Here is a 21,565-nt window from a genome sequence, read left to right as displayed (position 1 = left end):
TGTCTGTCTTGCTTACTCCTGTATCCCAACACCAAACAGTGCTTAGTCAATATTTTTTTAAACAAGGTGATTCTGCTTCTTTATTTTTTAAAGGATTTTATTTATTTACTTGAGAGAAAGAAAGAGCATGAGCAGGGGGAGAGGCAGAGGGAGAAACGGACTCCCCGTTGAGTGGGGAGCCCCACGCAGGGCTCAATCCCAGGACCCTGAGATCATGACCTGAGCCAAAATCAAGAGTCAGATGCTCAACTGACTGAGCCACCCAGCACCCCAAAATTCTTCTTTAAATTTTGACACAACTTTTAGACTCTACCAAGCAATATAACGTCATATCTGTTTTCATCTGACAGCATCATGCACTCTACGGCTAGAGCCTAAACTCCACCCAGGTAACCACCACACCCCTATGTCTGCATTTCCCATGACAGGCAGCACAGTAACAAATACGAATTGTCCTAAAAAAAAATTTTTTTTTTTACCTTGAAGATTTTTATTATTATTATTTTGCTCCTGTTGTTCTTCTAATGACGAAAGGAAATATGCTTGTTGTAAAAACTTGAGACCGAAATAAATTAGAAGGTAAAAGTCCCCCGTGGGCCCACCCTATAGAGCTATTGTTTGATTTAAATGGCACCTATAACCTTGTTTCTATTTGTAGACTTTGCAGCGGAGGAAGAGAAGGGAGCCTGGGCTGCCCATGGTCAGTTCCTCTCCTTAATTTCTAGGCCCTATCCGCTCCCTGGTTATGGTGGCTCAGTCGTTAAGTGTCTGCCTTCGGCTCAGGTCATGATCCCAGGGTCCTGGGATGGAGCCCCGCATTGGGCTCCCTGCTCCGCGGGAGGCCTGCTTCTCCCTCTCCCACTCCCCCTGCTTGTGTTCCTGCTCTTGCTATCTCTCTCTATCAAATAAATAAATAAAATATTAAAAAATAAAAAATAAAAGGATAAACCTAACCTGTGATGAAGGCCACTCTCACACTTCAATCAGACTCTAGGTCTCCATTCAAGTTTGAGAACATGGAATGAACTTGAACCCTGCAGCAAACTGATGCAATTAAAACACGTGATGAAATTCCTGGCCAAACTGAACCCAGGTTCATATCTTGTCTTCATCACTTCCTGTGTCGCACTCTAGCTGTTTGCCTCTTTGTTCCTTGAACAAGCCAACCTCATTCCCACCTCAGGGCCTTTGCAATTGCTGGGCCCTCTGTCTGGAACCCTCTTCCCTGCTTGTCCTGTGGTGTGCCTCCCCTTAAATATCAGCCTTCCAGAAGAGGCCTTGCTTGGTCACTTTCTCCAAAGGTGAAAAGGTGATACTTGTCTTTATCGCAAGTATCATTTTTTAAAAGAATTTTTTTAAGTTTATTTATTAAATAATCTCTACACCCAGGGTACCTGGGTGGCTCAGTCCATTAAGCGTCTGCTTTCAGCTCAGGTCATGATCCCGGGGTCCTGGGATCAATCCCCGCATCGGGTGGGGAGCCTGCTTCTCCATCTCCCTCTGCAGCTCCCCCTGCTTGTGCTCACATATGCACGCTTTCTCTTTCGAATAAATAAATGAAATCTTAAAAAGAAAAAATACTCTCTACACCCAACATGGGTCTCAAAGTCATGATCCCGAGGTCAAGAGCCACAAGCTTTTCTGACTGGGCCAGCCAGGTGCCACGGAAGTATCATTTTTAAAAAAGATTTATTTATTTATTTGAGGGGGAAGGGGCAGAGGGAGAGGGAGAGAAAGTCTCAAGCAGATTGTGTGCTGAGTGAGGAGCCTGACGGATTAATATCACTATCCTGATATCATGACTTCAGCTGAAACCAAGAGTTGGAGGCTTAACCAACTGCCCCTCCCAGGTGTCCCAAGTATCATTTTTTTAATAGCACAAATCGTAACCTGTTTTTGTTCTGTTTTGTTTTTTAGTTTGGTTTGCTCTTCATCTCTTCCATTAGAGTGTTTTTTTTTTTTTTCTAAGATTTTATTTATTTATTTGACAGAGAGAGACACAGCGAGAGAGGGAACACAAGCAGGGGGAGTGGGAGAGGGAGAAGCAGGCTTCCCGCAGAGCAGGGAGCCAGATGTGGGGCTCGATCCCAGGACCCTGGGATCCTGACCTGAGCCGAAGGCAGACACTTAACGACTGAGCCACCCAGGCGCCCCTAGAGTGTGAGTTCTATGAAGGCATTTAATTTGTCTTTAGTTGTTGTATCCCCAACACTTTGCACTGTTCCTGGCACCTGAATGCTAACACCCAACATTTTCTGTGGTTCTACTGTCTGCTAAGCACTCTTCCAAGCATTTCATAGAAAAATTCAGTCTATTCTTTAAAAACAAAGCAAAACAAAACCTAAAGAAACCCACACAAAAAAAGAAAAACAAACCTCTTTGGAGATTGTAGGTATTATTATTAGCCTCCTTTGCCAGTGGAGGAAATTGAAGCATTGGAAAGTCAAGTAACATGTGTCCAAGGACAGGTAACTAGAAAGTGGCCAAGGGCAGATTTGAATCCAGGCTAGCCAGGGCCAGAATCCTGCTACCCACCTCAGTATGAGTTATCGATGTGTCATTCCATTGTTCATTCCATGAGTTACCAGGAGGGTCATTCCAACTGGGAAGAGATCCTGCAATTGTTTTGTAATAGAGTGGATCTAAGGAGCAGGTGTTCTCCGGGGCCCTTTACAAAGGAATTCTCCACTTATTCAAATGTCACCATTTGCTGCTAGATGCTAAGGACTCTAGATAGAAGGCCTTAGTTCAAACAAACAAAGGCTTAGCATTGACAATGGAGGTGAAAACAGCATCCAGATTAGAGGATGATCGGCTTCCACCCACCATTAGGCTGATAAGAGAAGCCTCTAACGTCCTGGGAGACCACACCTCCCGGCCAGCCCGAATTCTCTTCCACGCCCATTTTCTTCACCCAAGGTGGGATGAAGCAGATGCTTCTATCTGAGAAAGCATTGGGCAGTTCCTTCCTCTGCAAAGTCTTCTTAATAGCGCAGGCTAAGCCAGGCACCTCTTCCCCCAGGCTCCTGGCCTCACCATTCCGCTAGGTTGTAGCTTTCTCTCCCAGTTCCCCTGGCTGTGACCTCCCTGAGGGCAGAGACCAGCTTCTTCATTGCTGTTCCTCTTTCCTCTTGCCTTGTTCACTCTTGCTCACTCCTCAGATTTCATCTTAAACACCTCCTCCAAGAAGCCTTCCCTGGCAACCCCCACAATCCATATAGAAAACTTCTCTATGCAATGATTGCTTGTTTGCTTATCTAGGTCGCCCCTCCCTCCACGCAGGGGTTCCCACACCTCAGTGCCTATGACTTACCTGGGGGAGCTTGTAAGATGCAGATTCCCAGGCTCCAACCTCAGAGAGTGATTCCAGAGACTGGAGTAGGGCCTGAGAATCTGCCTTGTAACTGCTCACACGGTGATTCTGGTATGAGGGGCATCAGAGGAATGATGCAATAAACAATCGCACGTTTGAGGGCAGGGACCATCATCTTTGTGAACCCCCATTAGCCAGTCTGAGCCTGGTACATCAGAGGTGTTCATACATGATTGTTGAATGAACGCTTGAATGAATGAATGTTTGCCAGCCTTATAATACCTTCTCCAGATACAGCAACTTGAGTTTGGCCTCAAAATAGCCACATGGAGGTCATAGGTTTATACTCTGCTGGAATGGGGGTGGGAGAGTGTTGAGTCTCCGCTGTCCACAGTGTTAAATTGGAAACTAAGGATGCTACTTCCTTACTTGCAATGCGAGCAACATATTTGATCTCTCTAAGCCTCGGGGTCTTCATCTGCAGAAGAAGAAGAAGAAGGAGAAGGAGAAGGAGAAGGAGAAGGAGAAAGAAGAAGAAGAAGAAGAAGAAGAAGAAGAAGAAGAAGAAGAAGAAGAAGAAGGAGAAGAAGAAGAAGAAGAAGAAGAAGAAGAAGAAGAAGAAGAAGAAGAAGAAGAAGAAGAAGAAGAAGAAGAAGAAGAAGAAGAAGAAGAAGAAGGAGAAGAAGAATGCCTGCATCATAGGGCTTTGGAGAGATGAAATGAGGTAAAGCTCTTAGCATAGTGCCTGGCCCAAAGTCAGTGTCCAAAAACTTCTGGATCCTATTATTATGGTTGTTGTTATCATTACAACTATTTTTAAAAATATTTTATTTATTGGGGCACCTGGGTGGCTCCGTGGTTAAGCATCTGCCTTCGGCTCAGGTCATGATCCCAGGGTCCTGGGTTTGAGCCCCGCATTGGGTGCCCTGCTCTGCGGGAAGCCTGCTTCTCCCTCTCCCACTCCCTCTGCTTGTGTTCCCTCTCTTGCTGTCTCTCTCTCTGTGTCAAATAAATAGATAAAATCTTTTTAAAATATGCTTTATTTATTTATTTGAGAGAGAGAAAAAAAATGCATGGGGTGGGGGCAAAGGGGGAGGGTGAGGGACAAGCAGACTCTCGTGCTAAGTGCAGAGCCCTATGCAGGGCTGGATCTCATGACCTGGGATCATGACCTGAACCAAAACCAAGAGTCAGCTGCTCAACCGACCCCACCACACAGGCGCCCCATCAGTACAACCATTAACATCAGAGCTAGAAGGGATCTCAGATCCTCAAATTCAAGAGCTTCCTACTCAAGGTTCCATAGATCCCCCCCTTTCCCAGGAAATCTATAGTGGGGGTTCAGGAGGCTGTTCTACGAACATCCAGAAATAGAGGACACAATTGTGTATGTCTGTTCATATTTCCTAAGAGAACCCTAGCTTTCAAGTTAAAGATGGAGAGACTGAGACCAGAGAGAGAAGGGGCCTTGCTCTAAGTTTCTTCATTCACTCGTTCATTCATTCGTTTAGTCACTCTTCATTTCTTCAACCAAGCATTGAATATTTCCCAAGGGCCTACTATGTGCCAGGATCCAGAGGTGAACCAGACACAGTCTCTAGTCCTTAATCCCTACCTCACACCCCAAGGCCTCTTGGCCTCAATTGATAAAAGCTCAGTGCTTGTATTCTGATTCCTTTGTTAACACAATGCCCTGGGGGTAAGTTAGGCACTTGGATTAAGTCTAAGTTCTTGCCCCAGTTTGAATGCCCTGCTTTACTCGAAGCCTTTATTTCCCTTCTCCAAACCTCATTTTCCCAGCCTGTAGAAAGAGGGTAATAAGGCCTGCTGCCCAGAGTAGTTGTGAGAGACAAATAGACTTGAAAGTGTTTTATAAACTGTAAAGTGCTGTGCCAATATTAGATATTACTGGCTGGAGAGAGATGAAATAGAAATCAATAAATAATTAGGAACTGTACAACCCCTTCCCTCTTTTTTTTTTAAATAAAATATTCTGTAGTAGGAGCTCTTATGTAATCTGATCAGATGAGTGAGTAGTTGGTAAATTTATTTAAAAAGCCCACTGAAACAGGAAATGATAAAAATAATACTTATAACCCTTAAATATTCTATTTTAATTAAAAACCTGTTGCTATATATTCATTCACCAATCTTTTGATGTAGGGCCAAAGCTTTGTCTTTGGGCCTGATCTGAGCCAGCTGGTTGGAGTTTTCCCACATCCTTCTTACAGGAACCACTCCCCTGACCTTCTTAAAAGTTGATGTAGATCTGAAGGCCCTTGTTGTCCAGATTTTTAGAATTCCACCTCCATTCCCATCCGAGAGTCTTTCCTTGTCTAGACCACACCTAACCCAACGCACTTCCCCCACAATCAGTGGCTTATGACAAAAGTTTATTTTTTGCTCATCCTATATGACCGTAGTGGGTCAAGCTGGGGCTTTGCTTCTTTCTTTTCTTTTTTCCTCTTCTTTCTTATTGATTTTGGTTTTGAGAGAAGTTTTAGATTCACAGCAATTATTAGCAAGAGATACAGATACTCCCTGCCCCAGCCCATGCATAGCCTCTCCCACTATCAACATCCCCCACCAGAGTAGTACATTTGTTAGAATTGATGAACCCACAATGACACATCATCATCACCCAAAGTCCAGAGTTTACATTAGGCTTCATTCTTAAGGTAGTGCATTCTATAGGTTTGGACAATTGTATAATGACACATACTAACTAACTTTTAAAGAATCTTTCCAGAGCACTCAGCTGGGTTTATAGAAACATCAGTTTTCTTTTCCAACTTCTGTGTTATCAATTTGTCACAATGTCATGATTTAAAAACAAGAATAACTGATTGAAGAACCAACCCAGCTGACTCTTGGGAGGCACACAGTCACATCGTTAAGTCATCAGGAGGAGTTAGTGGCTGGTCATACTGGGAATGAGTCCTCCAGCTGCTGTGGGCATGGCATCGTTCCGGGTTTTGCAGTAGGCAAGATGAGTGTTGGTTGATCCGGTGAGCCAGCTTCAGTGAGTTCTTAATCCAGTGAGTTAGTTAATCCAGAAAGCTTCTACTATACCACCTCGTATAACAAAAAGTCATTCTCTGAGTCATTTGCAAGACCAAAGCAGATTCTGTCCTTCTTATATTTTTTAGTTATTTTTCTGCACCTTTAAAATGGGTGAAAGGTTTTTTTTTTTTTTAGTTAATTAAGAATATACAGTAACATATGCCAAGTGCTAGATGAATATACTAGACTTCAAATTCTTTGAATTGAGCCCATTGTAATAGGATAGGTTGGACGTGACATAACATGCCTAAGTGGGATAATGACAGTGGAGAGATCCTGGTATTAGGCAGTGGTTCTCAAAGTGCACTCCAGGACCGGCAACAGCAATATCACCTGGGAACTTGTTAGAAATGCAAATTCTCGAGCTCCACCCCAGACCTGCTGCATCAGAAATTTAGGGGTGGGACCCAGCAATCTGTGTTTGAACAAGCCTTCCAGGGGATTATGGTGCTCCCTCAAATGAACAGATGTTTCCTATCCCAGGTTTATCACTTAGAGGCTGTGTGATCTCAGACAAGTCACTGCACCTCTCTGAGCTTGTTTCCTCTCTGGAAAATAGGAATGATCACAAACCTACCTTACAAGGAGATTGTGAAGATTAAGTGAGATAATACATGTAAAATGCATAGTACAGTGCCTGACCCACGGCAGGGACCCAATAAACGTTAGGAAGAGTCGATATTAGAGACTCACAAGTGGCAGCTCTAATTAGGGCTAAAAACATTTGAGAGAAATGGGAAAAGATGTGAGATGTTTTTAAATATTTCTGTGCAGCTACACGATAGCAAGCATTTTGACCTCATTATGTCCCTTTGCCTTATCTAATAAACGTGTTGAGGTAGGTATAATTATACTCTCCCCCCTACCCAGATGTGGAGACTGGGTCTTGGTGAGGCTGAATGACAGCTAAGAAGAAGAGCTGGAAGTTGACCAGATCCATGTGCCCCATGTGTCCCAACCCACCCTCTGCTCCAAACAGATGCAGGCAGATTGGCGGCTCCCAGGGCCTGACTCCCCCCACGCCCAAACCACCTGCCCTCTAGAGTCTGGCTGCTCTCCCAACCCCCCTGCCCCATGCAGGAGAAGACTTGAATTTCCTGCAGGAGTCATGGCAAGATTGCTTTCTAAGGTGCTCTAGAAGTCAGGACTTTCAACTAATCTCTGCTGCACCAGGATTTCCTGGTTCAGTAACCTGGCCCACTTCTGCTGCTTTGGACCCTCCTCCAGCTTCAGCCAACACCAGCATGATCCCATTTTGGACCTCAGACCAGAACTACTAAATGCATCCAATCATTAGTTCATCAAATATTCCACCTGCGGTGTGCCAGGCACTGGGAGTACAGAGATGAGCAAAACAGACATGGGCCCTACGTCAGAGAACCTGAATATTCAAATGAAGGACACACAGAAGCAGAGAAATACTATACAGTAGGGTCACTGCAGACATAGGAAAACAACCTGGCTCTGTGAGAACCCAGTACAGGCACCTGATCCAGTTCAGGAGTGGGAGGTGAATCCTAGAAGGCTTCCTGGAGGAGGCGACCTCTGAGTTGGTTGAGAGGTGTTCGTCTTCGTGTTTCATCAATTTCTCATTGTGTAGATGGAGAAATGAGTCCAGAGAGAATTATTTGGCTCATTCATTCATTAAAGCAAGCAAACATTTCCCACGTATCAGGCCCTGAGGCTGAAGATACAGCGGCGAATGAGGAAACAGCCCTGCTAGAGGCCCCACACACCCAGGGGACCTCACCCACTGAAAGCCCATTAACGTCTTTGGGGGGGTTTTGTACTTGTTCTTTTTTTTTTTTTTTTTTAATTCTATCATTTAAAAGTCAGGTTATTGCAGTATGCTTCACATAGAGTAAAATTCTCCCCTTTCAGTTGTAGAGTCCCGTGAAGTTGTTTTTCTTTCTTTTTTTGCTGTTGTTGCTTTGTGAGTTTTAACAAATACAGACGGTGCTGGGACGACTATCGTGATGAAGAAAGAGCAACATCGTTCGCAGCTCATCCGACTTCCTGGGTCCAAGATGACCGCCTGATTCACTGCGGAACCTGGGGCAGGTCCTCCCCTCCCCGAACCTCAGTTTCACCATCTGTAAAATAGGAATCATCAAGTCTCTCCCACAGGGATGATGTGAAGATGCCGGGCACACAGTAAGCACTCAATAAACACCCGTTGTTACTGGGATGTCCTTCTCCTTCTTCCCCGCTCTAGCTCTCTCAAGCTCTCCCTCGCTCTGGGTCTCTCTGTCTCTGAACATCAACCTTGTTGCTAGCTTATGCTTTTATAAACACTGCTACAATGAACATATTTGTTTATACTATTTACCTTTTCCCACCCCTGTGAATATATCTGTAGAATAGCACAGATGTGGAATTGTTGGGGCCCAAGGGTTTGTGCATTTTTAAATTTCAAGATATTGTCATCCATTAACATAAATATACATAAGACACATGAAAAGACAAATGGGAAAAAACCTCAGTGTGTTAAGTTGTGCCAAAAGTGGGCAGTGTAAGTGTGCAAAACAAACACTTGGTGATGTGTGTGTGCGCGCGCTCGTGTGTGTGCGCGCGCGCACACACACACACACACAAAGACATTTTTGAAGCTTCTTGTTTCTCAGAGAGGTTTTATTTATAGGCCGCGCCTCATTGTGAATGTGAAAAGGAGAAAGCCCAGGCCCTCCGTGCACCTTTCATGTGTAAATCAGCCCGGGCCGGGAGCACCGGGGTCACCGGGAGGAGGATTTCACTCTTAATTACTCCTGGAGAAAGCGGGCGGGAGCGGGGCCCGGGCGCTGCAGACTCCACCCTCGTCCGAGGGAGGCCTCGCCGGGAGTCCCGCGCCTGCCCGGCCGGGGCCCCTCGCTCCGCGGGCTGGGGAGCGCCTGCTCGCCCGGGCCGGGGCCGGGCGCTTCCTGGGCCTGGCCTTGATTTCTGCTGACCCCCGGCCAAGGCCGAGGCGCAGGTGCCTCCGGGGAGCAGGGCCCCGAGTGGGTTTCTTTGACGCCAAGACGTTTGGACGTGGAAAGAGGGCAAACAGCTTTGGCAGAGTAGGAGGTAGGGAGCGATGGTCTGCGAAAGGGCCAGGGGAGGCCTTACATTTAAAAAAAAAAAAAAATTTTTTTTCCCCCCAAAGGTCTTTTATTCATTCTCTCTTTTCCCGTGTAAAAATAGCATGCTCTAAAAAAAAAGTCTGGAAGTATTCTCACCGGGCCCTGAATGTTGCTTACCTCAGGGAACGAATCTGGAGATGAGGAGGACATGATGAACATGTTCTTGTAACACATTTCTTTATTTTGGGCTTGTTACGACGACTGTGTGTTGCCTTTCGTAATTAAAAAAGATACTTTTCATAATATCTGCGATACAGTTTTCTGATGAGGAAAGAAATTCAGAATCAGTGTAAAACACTGAGAAAGTGAAGTGTAAAAACCACCTCTGATCGCACCCAAAGAAAGTCACCTTTAATATTTAAGTATAAGGCCTTTGATGATTTATTTCTACTCCAGGCTTTTCGGTTTTATTTCTGTGTGTTTGTTTTGCACACTTACACTGCCCACTTTTGGCACAACTTAACACATTGAGTTTTTTCCCATTTGTCTTTTCATGTGTCTTATGTATATTTATGTTAATGGATGACAATATCTTGAAATTTAAAAATACACAAACCCTTGGGCCCCAACAATTCCACATCTGTACTATTCTACAGATATATTCACAGGGGTGGGAAAAGGTAAATAGTATAAACAAATATGTTCATTGTAGCAGTGTTTATAAAAGCATAAGCTAGCAACAAGGTTGATGTTCACCATCAACCTTGATGGTCATCGATAGGGGATTAATTAAATAAATTATCATGTGACATTAGAGTAGAATGTTTTGTAGTCATTATAAGAGAATACCATACATGTAAAGATAGCCCCCAAATTTATACTGCATTGAATAACAAAGCAAGTTTCAGAATAATTTATGTATCAGAATATGTTTATAATAGGGGCGCCTGGGTGGCTCAGTCGTTAAGCATCTGCCTTCGGCTCAGGTTGTGGTCCCAGGGTCCTGGGATCGAGCCCTACATCGGGCTCCCTGCTCTGCGGGAAGCCTGCTTCTCCCTCTCCCACTCTCCCTGCTTGTGTTCCCTCTCTGTCTGTCAAATAAATAAATAAAATCTTTTTAAAAATATATATTTATAATATACATATTCAGGATAATAATATATATGATCTATATATAAATGGATGATCATACCTAAGTGTATATGCACAGAAAATTTAAAATCTCCTGGAAGAACACACATGAATCTGGTAACAGTTACTTTTGGGGAAGGAGACTAAGGGGTAAAGAGGGGTCAAGAACTTTTACTTTTCACCTTACACTTTTTTTTTAAGATTTTATTTATTTATTTGACAGAGAGAGACAGCGAGAGAGGGAACACAAGCAGGGGGAGTGGGAGAGGGAGAAGCAGACTCCCCGCCGAGCAGGGAGCCCAACACGGGGCTCCATCCTAGGACACTTAACGACTGAGCCACCCAGGCGCCCTTTCACCTTACACTTCTGTGTACTGATTGAATTTTTCTCTTAATGTAAGCATACATTCATAATTTTTAAAAAAACTAATAAAAATGTAGCCTAGCTATATATAATTCTAATATATGTTTATTAAGGAAAATACGATTTTCATTGAATAAACACAAAGTTCATTTAAAAAAACACAACACTGATTAAAGAAAATACAATCCCCTATACTGTCCAAAAACAAGCACTGTTAACATTTTGGTTTATTTCCTTCTAGTTTTATTTCTAAATATATTTTGTTAACGTTAAAAAATATACTAATGGGAAAATATACACAAACGATGCATTTGTACAAAAGTTAGAAAATAAATACCACTCAAACCCTGCTATTCAGAAATAACCACTATTTATATTTTCGTGTATAAACTTTGAATGCTTCCCTGCAACCTTTTCTTTGGGGAGCTGATTTTGTTTTTGCTTTTTTTTTTTACACCATTCCGTCTATATATGTAAATTTGTGTTTTCCTTTTATTCATTCGTGTATTTTTATGTACTTTTCCATGTTAATGTAAATGATTCACAAATATAATTTTGATAGTCACAAAATATCCCAGCCATAAACAAAAAGTCCTTCACTCAAACATTCCCCTTTTAATGATCACTAGTTGTTTCCAAGTTTTTGTGATTATAAACAACTCAGAGGAACACTATAGTTACATCTTTTCCTCCACGTCAAATGATGTCCTCACATCTCAGCAGTAGAGTTAGTAGGCTAAAGGGTATGTCTATTTTTCAGGCTCTCTCTTTTTTTAAGATTTTATTTTTACGTAATCTCTACACCCAATATGGGGCTCGAACCCACAACCCTGAGATCAAGAGTCGTGTGCTCGGGGCGCCTGGGTGGCTCAGTCATTAGGCGTCTGCCTTCGGCTCAGGTCATGATCCCAGGGTCCTGGGATCGAGCCCCGCATCGAACCCCATATCGAGCCCCGCATCCGGCTCCCTGCTCAGCGGGAAGCCTGCTTCTCCCTCTTTCCACTCCCCCTGCTTGTGTTCCCTCTCTCGCTGTCTCTCTCTCTCTCTCTCTGTCAAATAAATAAATAAAATCTTAAAAAAAAAAAGAGTCGTGTGCTCTATGGGCTGAGCCAGTCAAGCACTCCTATTTTTCAGGCTCTTAACAAGAATTGTCCAATTGTTTCTTGAGTGTATGACAGAGACAGTCTAGAGGGGGAGAAAAGATGGGAAGGGGAGGGTTCAGCTGGGCAAGATTGGGTCAGAACACCTGGAATTTGTATTTCTCTGCCTAAAAGGTGGGTGGTCTCATCATCCCCACTTTACAGATGAAGAAACTGAGGCTTAAAGACAGAACTGTACTTCCCAAGGTCACGTAGATGGTAAGTGGCGTGGTTGAAATTTGAACCAAGCAATCGGATTCCTTTTGCATGAATTTATAGACGGGTCACACTCTCATTTCATAGATAGAAAAACTGAAGCAAAAAAGGGGATGTGAGCTGCCCAGAGAAGTAGCCTAGCTCAGATTGCTGGACTTTTTCCCACTATGCTCCATTGTCTGCTCACAGGGCGTTAATCCAGGGAGTCGGGACTGAAGGCACTCCAAAATTCTGTCTTAGAAAATCTTCCTGTGGGGCTTCTGGGTTCCAACAAAACTCAGAGTCTCTCAGAACCACAGCTTCAGCTGTGTGTCTCCCCTCCAGGGCTGGGTGCTGCCTATCCATCATTAAAGAAAAAAAAAAAGGAAAAGAAAAAAAAAAGGAAATAGCAGTTAAGCACCCACATGCCCAGGCAGGGAGGAAATCGGGCAGCCCCAATGCATGTTCAGCCATGGCCATTCCATGGTTAGGAGTATGAAGTAGTAAGATGAACAGAAAAGAGATGAGTGAAGAGGAGAAGGAAAATGCCCAAAGAAGGAGTGCATTTGCGAGAAGACTGAAAAAAGAGACAGTGAAGAAGGAAATGATGTCTGGAAGAAGTGAATTGGAACCAGGTAAGCAAGAACTCAATACCCTAGTCTGAGTTCCCACTTCAAAGAATTGTAGGGAGTCTGGCCTGGAAGTTCCAGCCACTGGATTTTACAGATGAGGCCTCTGTGGCAGAGAGAGAGAGAGAGAGAGAGAGAGAGAGAGAGAGAGAGAGAGAGAGACTCTCCGCAGGCCACAGAGCCGGCAAGCCTGGGATTCCCCCATTGCCTCTGACATTACCTTCTGTCATATTGTCCCATCACCTCTTGGCTGGAGGTCAGAGTCCCAGGAGGTGAAGATCTAGATCTGTCTTCCTTGCTCAGGGCTGGGCTATGCTCCCTGCTCACGTGGATCCAGATGCTCTGATGCCAAGGATGGAGAGGCAACTAGTGAGATGGAAAATTCCAGGAAGACCAGGACAGTAGGCATCCATCCATCCATGCATCCATCCATCCATCTGTCCATCCATCTATCCATCCATCCATCCATTCATTCATGCATTCATGTATCCATTGATTTGTCTATTCATTTGTCAGTCCTTCTCTTCATCTATCTGTCTACCCTTCTGTCCATCCACGGGACATCCATGGATATCCATCATCTATGTTAACACTAACCAGTAGCCACAGGAACATCCTGGTTAAGACTGAATTCTGGAACCAGACTCTCTGAATCCTGGCTCCCCCACATACAAACTCTGTGACATTAGGCAAATTACCTAGCCTCTATGTGTCTTGGTTTCCTCATCTATAAAGTGCAGATAACAATATCATATCAGGGGCGCCTGGGTGGCTCAGTTGTTAAGCGGCTCAGGTCATGGTCCCAGGGTCCTGGGATCGAGCCCCACATCGGGCTCCCTGCTCTGCGGGAAGCCTGCTTCTCCCTCTCCCACTCCCCCTGCTTGTGTTCCCTCTCTCGCTGTGTCTCTCCCTGTCAAATAAATAAAATATTAAAAAATATATCATATCAACCTCATAGGGTTGTTGTAAGTGTTAAATGAGTCAATCCACTTAAAGGACTTAGAACTGGTTCAAAACACCGTTTATTACTATTCAAGGATGCGCTAAATGGGATCCTGAGTTTGAATAAAATGCAGCGGAACACAGAGGTAAAAGCGAACAGTTTGGTTTGAGGGCCAACTCAGGGGAAGTTGAGGTTCCTGTTCCTTGGTTCACTGTTTTCAGGGTCCTCGTTTGGAGTCCAGTGATGAGAGGAGGGGAGAGGGGACCTCCTCGGCTGCGGCTTGCGGGGGCTGCATGGCAGACGCTGTGGTGCACTGCCCTGGTCCCCTCTTAGGACAGAGGCATGTATGTCCCTAGCTGCAGGAGGCGTAGGGCACTGATGGCTCGCAGGCGAGTCCGTCTCTGCAGCTTGCCCATAGGGGATACCCCCTTCTCAGGGCAGCTCATATCCTTGGACTGCTCAACACAGGTATAAATCCTCAGCCCCCTCATGTCAGCTCAGGGCAACTCTGATGGACCCTCTCAGCTTCAGAGCCTCTAGTGGGGTGGCTGAGGCCTCCATGGAGACTGAATCACCACCTCTACCTATTCCTGCTTCCTTCCCTGCCTTTCCACAGGTGTTGGCCCAAGAGCACCTCCTAATAAAGTTCTGCCTGCTAATCTCCATCTCTGAGTCTGCTTCTCGGGAACCTGACCTATTGGAGAAAGAACACAACATCATTTACAGGCTATTCACCAGGTGTAATATACACAAAATTCCTGACAACCTCTCAGGGAGTAGGTACTTTTTTTTTTTTTAAGATTTTATTTATTCCTTTGAGACACAGAAATAGAGATAGAGTGCATGAGCAGGGAGAGAGGCAGAGGGAGAGGGAGAAGCAGGCCTCCCGCTGAGCCAGGGGCCCGATGTGGGGCTCGATGCGGGGCTCGATCCCAGGACTCCGGGATCATGACCTGAGCCGAAGGCAGATGCTTAACGACTGAGCCACCCAGGCGCCCCTCAGGGAATAGGTACTTTTTATTACTCCCATTTGCAGGTGGGGAAATTGAGGCACACAAAGGAGAGAGGATTTGCCTGAAGTCACACAGCTGGTATATGGCAGCACCAGGACTCAAACCCAGCAGTCAGGAGCTAGGGTGTATGCACTTGACCACTACACTACGCTTCCTAATGAGGTTCTGACCAAGCACGGGAATTCAGCACAGGGTGGGGAGGGTGTGAATGGGGGGGATGCATGTACTTGTGGGGTTGCACGTGCACACGTGTACCTGTATGTTCACTGTGAGTGTGATTGCATGGGTCCCTGCTCTGCTGGCATGAGGCGGACTGAGCAAGGCATGTGGGGATGTTATGTGCACATGGAGTCCCCCATTCAGGTTCCCACAGGATGCATCTCCCTGGTTTCCCCTCTTTCCTGTTGGGACACAGAAGGCATGAGTGTGGGCCTGGGGGGGGGGGGGGCAGGGGGCGGGGCAGGCTTTGGATTCCAAAGCCAAATGGCCAATTCCTTATTCCCACCATGCCTCTCGAGATTAGGTGAAGTCTAAACCGTTGGAACATCAAGCTCTCTGTGGAGTAGAGCTGATAAGCGAGACAGGGAAGTCAGAGAATGATGTGATTGGCATCAAAGGCAGCAACCCCAGCCTTTGGTCCTGCCTGGCCTCCAGTGAGGGTGGCTGGCTTCTTATACCTCAGCTGGGGCCATCTAGTAATGAGTGGGAGAAGGCTGTGGAGTGCAACTGTTGGGTTTGAATCCCAGCTTTGTCTTTTAGCTGTGTGACTTCAGCAACTCACCTCCTCTCTCTGATCCTCTTATATTATGATTTTGAACCCACACCAGGCAAGTAAAGGGCAAAGGAAAGTGCTTTTGTCAAGTAGCTATGTTATCCAGCCTTATTAAGCCAGCACTCTCATGCTCATTTTATTTATTTATTTATTAAAAGATTTTATTTATTTGAGAGAGAGAGAGAGAGAGAGCATGAGCAGAGGGAGGGGCAGAGGGAGAGGGAGAAGCAGACTTCCCGCTGAGCAGGGAGCCTGACCAGAGGCATGATCCCAGGACCCCGAGATCACGACCTGAGCCAAAGGCAGATGCTTAACCGACTGAGCCACCCAGGCGTCCCTCGTGCCCATTTTATAGATGACGAAACCAAGGCTTAGCAAATGAAGTAAAGTGCCCCAGGTCACACAGCCAACGAGTGACAAAACCAGATTTCAAATGTTGATCTCAGCCCAATTCCAGTGTTCCTCCTACCACACCACAGCTGCCTTCTTGTTTGGCCCAGAAGTCTCTGGGTTGTGACAACTTGTCCTATAAACTCTGTTCAACACAGATATCTTGCTGCCTACATGTTTTTCTCTCATGTTGCCTACTCACAAGAGAATATGCAGGGATTTGCAGGTGGTCAGGTTTTTTGAAAAAAAAAAGTAGACATTTCTCTTTGTGCAGAAAGAAATACAAGCGAGGCAGTTGAGACAGTCAGTGAGGAGCTCTGAGAGGAAAATGGGAGGTTCAAAAGGCAATTAATGCTTCGGTCTGAAACCGTAAACAGGTAGTTACCGGCTCTGACACCACCAGCTCACAGAAAAAGGGCAGACAGAAACAGCGCACCACAAGGAAGCCAGGGTAGACTACGCCCGGGGTGGAAATTAAATGTTTTCCTGAAAGCAGAAAGGAAAGCCATGGTTAAAGCCAAGCCATGACTCTAAGTCTGTGACTCCATGGCAGTATAAGTTTAGTGAGTTAAAGGCCCATAATTTGTACCTAGGTGTTGTGAATCTTAAAGTCTTACTCGACATTCTCTCTTGACCTAAGTTTGTAAAGCAAAAGTAATAATTAGAAGTGAGTCTTCAACACACACTGTCATTTTAATCATATATATATATACATATATATACACATATATATGTATATATATATATGGAGAGAGAGAGAGGAAGGTGAGGAAGGTAGGCAAGGAGAGGGAGAGAGAATCATTGGCATATTTAGTTAGAACTTGTGGTTGTAAGCAACAGAGAACTCAAACAGATGCAAACAAAAAATAGTTAACAATTTTTTTAAAGATTTTTTTTATTCATTTGAGAGAGAGAGAGAGCACACAGGAGGAAGGGGAGGAGCAGAGGGAGAAGCAGACCTCCTCCTGAGCAGGGAGCCTGATGTGGGGCTCGATCCCAGGACCTGGAGATCATGACCTGGGCCAAAGGCAGATGCTCAACCGACTGAGTCACCCAGGTGCCCCCAAAATAGTTATCATTATTATTATTAGTGGCTCACAACAGGATCTAGGCATTCAAGGATTTCAGTTAGTGTCCTTGTCATGTCTTGGCTCTGCTTTCTTCTATGGCTTTGTTCTCAGGCACATAACCTCCTCCCCAGGGTGATAAGACGGCCCTCAGAAGGTCCAGGCTTGCTTTCTACTCCTGTTGGAAAAGAGATTGCCTGTCTCCAGCTAAAATCTCAGGGTGCCCTCTGATTGGCTGTCATGGGATCACATGCCCATCTTTCAACCTATCCTTTGGTCAGGCTGGATCACTGAGGCGAAATAAGTCCCATCCAAGGTACAGAGACTGATATTGGCAGAGAGAGTTCCCCAGGGAAATTGGGGTGCTTTTTCCAGTAGACAACACATGTTCACCATCTGGTAGTTCCTGCCTCTCTGTTAACCAAGCTTAAGAAGAGGCTGTCATCAGGAATAATAATAATAATTAATAATAATAATAATAATAATAATAGCTAGCTCTTATTGAGTATTCCCAATGTGCCAGGTATTATGCTAAATCCTTTCAGGCATTATCATATTCACTCTTCACATTATCATAGTTACTCCTCATATTTATTCCTTATCATCATCTAACTTCACCAATGAGCAAACTGATGCTTACAAGATTTTAGGAACTGGCCCAAGTTCATATGGATCACAAGGAATGGAAACAGGCAGTCCTTTTCCCAATCCTGTGCTCTTACCTTCTCTGTGAACTACATTTAGAACTGGTCTGTCTCTCAGAATTGCTTCCAAAGGGCCACCTTGCAAAGGTGACCTGGTGTGGGATGGCAGGTAGCATCCTGATGCTCTCTTAGAGTCATTCCTGATTCTCAGAGGGCTTGTCCTGGAGCAGCGCCACGGACCTAGCGCCATAGAGACTGAGAGATTTGACAAGAGAAGTCCGATTCAAGGATCATTGTGGGTTTAAGAGCCTGGATTCCTTGGTACCCTTGTCTTCCCACCCACCAGGAGTGGTGGAAAAAGAATGTGCTATGGAGGGGTTGTGTTAGGTTTGATCCCCTATTCTGCCACTAACCAGCCGTACGTGTCCTCGAACAAACTCCATTAACCTCTCTGAGCCTCAGTTTCCGAATCCAGAAAATGAGCATAATGACACCTTCCTCAGGGGGTTGTGAGGATTACACTGCATACGAAGTGATGCTTGCTTGTCACCCCACTGGCGTCCCATGAAGTTAGTTCTCTCTGCATTATCCCTGCCCCACTCCCCAGAGATTTAGCAAGGGGCACAGCAAGGAGAGGAAGGAAAGCACCTTCCAACTCTCCTGGCCAGCCTGCTGGGCTCTCCTCTCCTCCTCCTCCTGGGTTTGAATCCCAGCTCAGTTGTCCTCTTCCCAGCTTTGTGACCTTGGGTAAGTCCCTGTCACCCCGTCACCCCCCTCAGCTGAAGAACACGCCTCCCTCGTGAAAACCCCCTCTGTAAATTTGCCTGGCACATGGCTTGTTTATTCTCTGAGTCTGAAACGGTGAAAGGGACAGAGCCGGGTGGTTTAGGCTGCTTTGTGCAGGGCCTGAGATGTCTGGTCAGCAGAGGGGCCCTCTCTACTCCACTTCCCATCTCCTGAATAATTCATGACAAACAAAATGGCTGGCCCAGACTTGGGCCCTCCCTCCTCCCCGGGCTGGGGAAGGGAGAAAAGTTTCTAATTACAGGTCAGCCGCCTGGCTCCCCCGGGCCCCTGGGCGCTGCACACAGGGGGTATTTATGGGAAGAGAGGGAGGGGAGGGGCTCTGTCCCAGCCCCTTTCCAGAAGGAACTCAACTTCTTTTGAAATTGCAGCCTGGGCCTGCTAAGGCCCAGGGATGGACTAAGGGGGAGGGGGAGGAGGGGGGAACTTAGAATCAGCAGAAAGAGAAAACCCTGCTGAGGGGTCAGAGTGATGTATCCAGAAAAATGGCAGGTCAAGGAGGGGCTCTGGGGAAGACCTGGCAAGGGAAACACACTTGCCCAAGTCCCATGGAGAATATGGCCAAGCTGAACTTCAAAAGGAGGACATCCTGACTCCAAAACCACAGCCTCTCAGCCGCCTTCCAGTGTCCTCACCTGTAAAATGAGGAGAAACACAGAACCTGCCTGACAGAGTGGTGGGGGAACTGCATGAGTAGATACATGTGAAGTGCTTCCCATACTGCCTGGCACATCAACTCAAAAAAAAATATGCTACCTCCAATGGGAGGTCAGTAAAGGACAAGGGTGATAGAAAGAGAAGGTTCAGGGAGATCGTGAGAGGAAAGAAAAATCACTTGTCAGGGAGTTTGGATAGTGATTTAGAGCAAGGATCCCATATATTTTCAATTAAAAAACCCCAAAAAACAAAACACTAAGGACCCCAGGACTAGGCTGCCTGTGTTCGGTCCTGACTCTGCCTCTTCATAGCTGTGTGATCTTGGGCAAGTTGCTGTACCTCTCTGAGCCCCTGGATTCACCATCTGTAATAAATGGTGATCACTGCCATTGGTGGAGAGTGGGTGGACAAAGTCCCATCCTCGTGGAGCTTACAGCTAATCAAGAGCCTTTCCCGAACGCCTGCTGTGTGCAGATCTGGAGCCTACGTCACAGACCTCGCAGTCTACTAGAAAAGCCACACTAATCTAGAACATAGTACTGTGTGTCCACTGTGTACAGGTCCCGTGCACCCTGCAGACCTTCCCTCCCCTCAACTTCACAGCATTCACCCCCAATTTATATATGAAGAGGCTGAAGCTCAGAGGTCAAGAACAGAGAAGGGATGTGAAGCTAAGGTGGGGATCATTCGACAGCATGGATGAATCTCCAAACTGCATGTTAAGGGAAAAAAGCCAGACACGGAAGAGTATACATTGTATGATTTCATTTACATGAAATTCTAGAAAAATGCAAACTAACCTATGGTGACATAAAGCAGATCAGTGGTTGCCTGGGAACAGGGGGTGGGGGCTAGGGGGGAGGGCAGGCATTGACTGCAAAGGGGCACAGGGGAACTTTTTGGGGAGATGGAAATGTTTTACATTTGACAGTAATACTAGTTACATGGGTGTAATCATTTGTCAGTGCTCATTGAACTGGACACTGAAAATGGGTGCATTTCACTGCACGTAAATTCTATCTCAATGAATCTGATTTTTAAAAAAAGAAGAGGGGAAAACTGCACCAGACCTCAGAGCCCTGCAACCTTTCTTGTATTATTTGAGTGTCTGATTTCCAGTACATTTGGGGGCAGAAACTGTATCAGCTTCAGAGCCTAGCAAAATGTTCTCAAGCCCACTAGTTCAGATCAACAAATAGATCTTGGGCACCTTCCTTGTGCTGGGTGCTGAGGGCACAGAGCAATCAGCCTAGTGGGGAAAAAGAGAAGAAAATGGGCAAATAGGCACAATGCCCTGCAGTCTATGTTCTGATGGGGTAAGTGAGACATCAAGCGTGCGCCCGCTGGGCCGTAGTGATGGATACTGCACCAAGCCTGGTAGTGAGGATCCCAGGCTCTGGAATCTAATGCCTGTGTTCAAATCCCCACTCTGCTTCTTGACCCCCTTATTAACATAGCACACTTCAGGGGCGCCTGGGTGGCTCAGTCGTTAGGCGTCTGCCTCTGGCTCCTGTCAGGATCCCAGGGTCCTGGGATCGAGCCCCGCATCGGGCTCCCTGCTCCATGGGAAGCTTGCTTCTCCCTCTCCCACTCCCCCTGCTTGTGTTCCCTCTCTCGCTGTCTCTCTCTCTCTCTCTGTCAAATAAATAAAATCTTTAAAAAAACAAAAAACAGCACGCTTCAGTTTCCACCTCTGGAAAATGGGGAGCAAAGTAGCTTCAACCCAAAGGGCTGTATGAGAATGAAGGAAGACAGAGGACATCTCATGCTTGATACAGTGTGCGCCTGAAATGTCCAATAATTGTTAGCGGTTCCTATCATGAATGAAGAGTAGGGAGCTGGAGGGCATACAGAGAGGGGGACTCCCTACCCAACCTGCGGGTGGGAGAGGGGTCAGGGGTGTTTTCCCAGAGAGGTGATGCTTGAGGAGGAGTTGGCCAGCTTAAGTGGCCACAGGGGCAGGAGAGAGTGGGAACAGCTTGGAGCAAATGCTCAATAAATATTTGCTCAATAAACAAAAAATAAAATAAAATAAAGACTGTGCAAGTCCTGCCTGTAACCAGGGGGATAGGAAAGCCTGCCAGGGCAGACTGGGGGGTCTTCAGGAGGCTGGATCCGGGTGGCTGGCCCCACTGGCAGGCTCCAGACTTTTCTGGAATACAGGACCCTCCTTGGCGGGGCCCAACACCGCACCGTGCCCCGCCCAGTGCTCCAGAGGGGATGTGGACACCCCCAGACCTGAGACCTGGAGCCTGCGGGAGGGGGACCGGTGGGGTGGGTTGGCGAGGCGGGGGTCCTCCGGGCCCTTCTCCCCCTAGCGAGAATGGCCAAGTCCCTGCGAGGCGCCTCCTGCGCTCCCGTTGTCCGAGCCACAAAGGGCCCGGA

General features: G+C 46.1%; 1 protein-coding gene across 1 annotated transcript; it reads left to right on the top strand.

Moving 5' to 3' along the window:
- Nucleotides 1-2,776: 2,776 nt before the first annotated feature.
- LOC135362463 (uncharacterized) lies at nucleotides 2,777-8,513 on the top strand. The gene is made up of 3 exons (XM_064577693.1): nucleotides 2,777-2,919; nucleotides 3,798-4,037; nucleotides 8,315-8,513. The coding sequence occupies exons 1-3, from the start codon at nucleotides 2,777-2,779 to the stop codon at nucleotides 8,478-8,480; spliced, it is 549 nt and encodes a 182-aa protein (XP_064433763.1). The 3' UTR covers nucleotides 8,481-8,513.
- The last annotated feature ends 13,052 nt before the right edge of the window (nucleotides 8,514-21,565 follow it).

Source organism: Mirounga angustirostris, unplaced genomic scaffold, assembly GCF_029215605.1.
Source record: "Mirounga angustirostris isolate CCGP_5_RB_7025 unplaced genomic scaffold, mMirAng1.0.hap1 SCAF_14, whole genome shotgun sequence".
In the NCBI taxonomy this organism is placed as follows: Eukaryota; Metazoa; Chordata; class Mammalia; order Carnivora; family Phocidae; genus Mirounga; species Mirounga angustirostris.
Note: the sequence above shows the minus strand (reverse complement) of the source record. Positions and strands in the feature narration are given on the sequence as shown.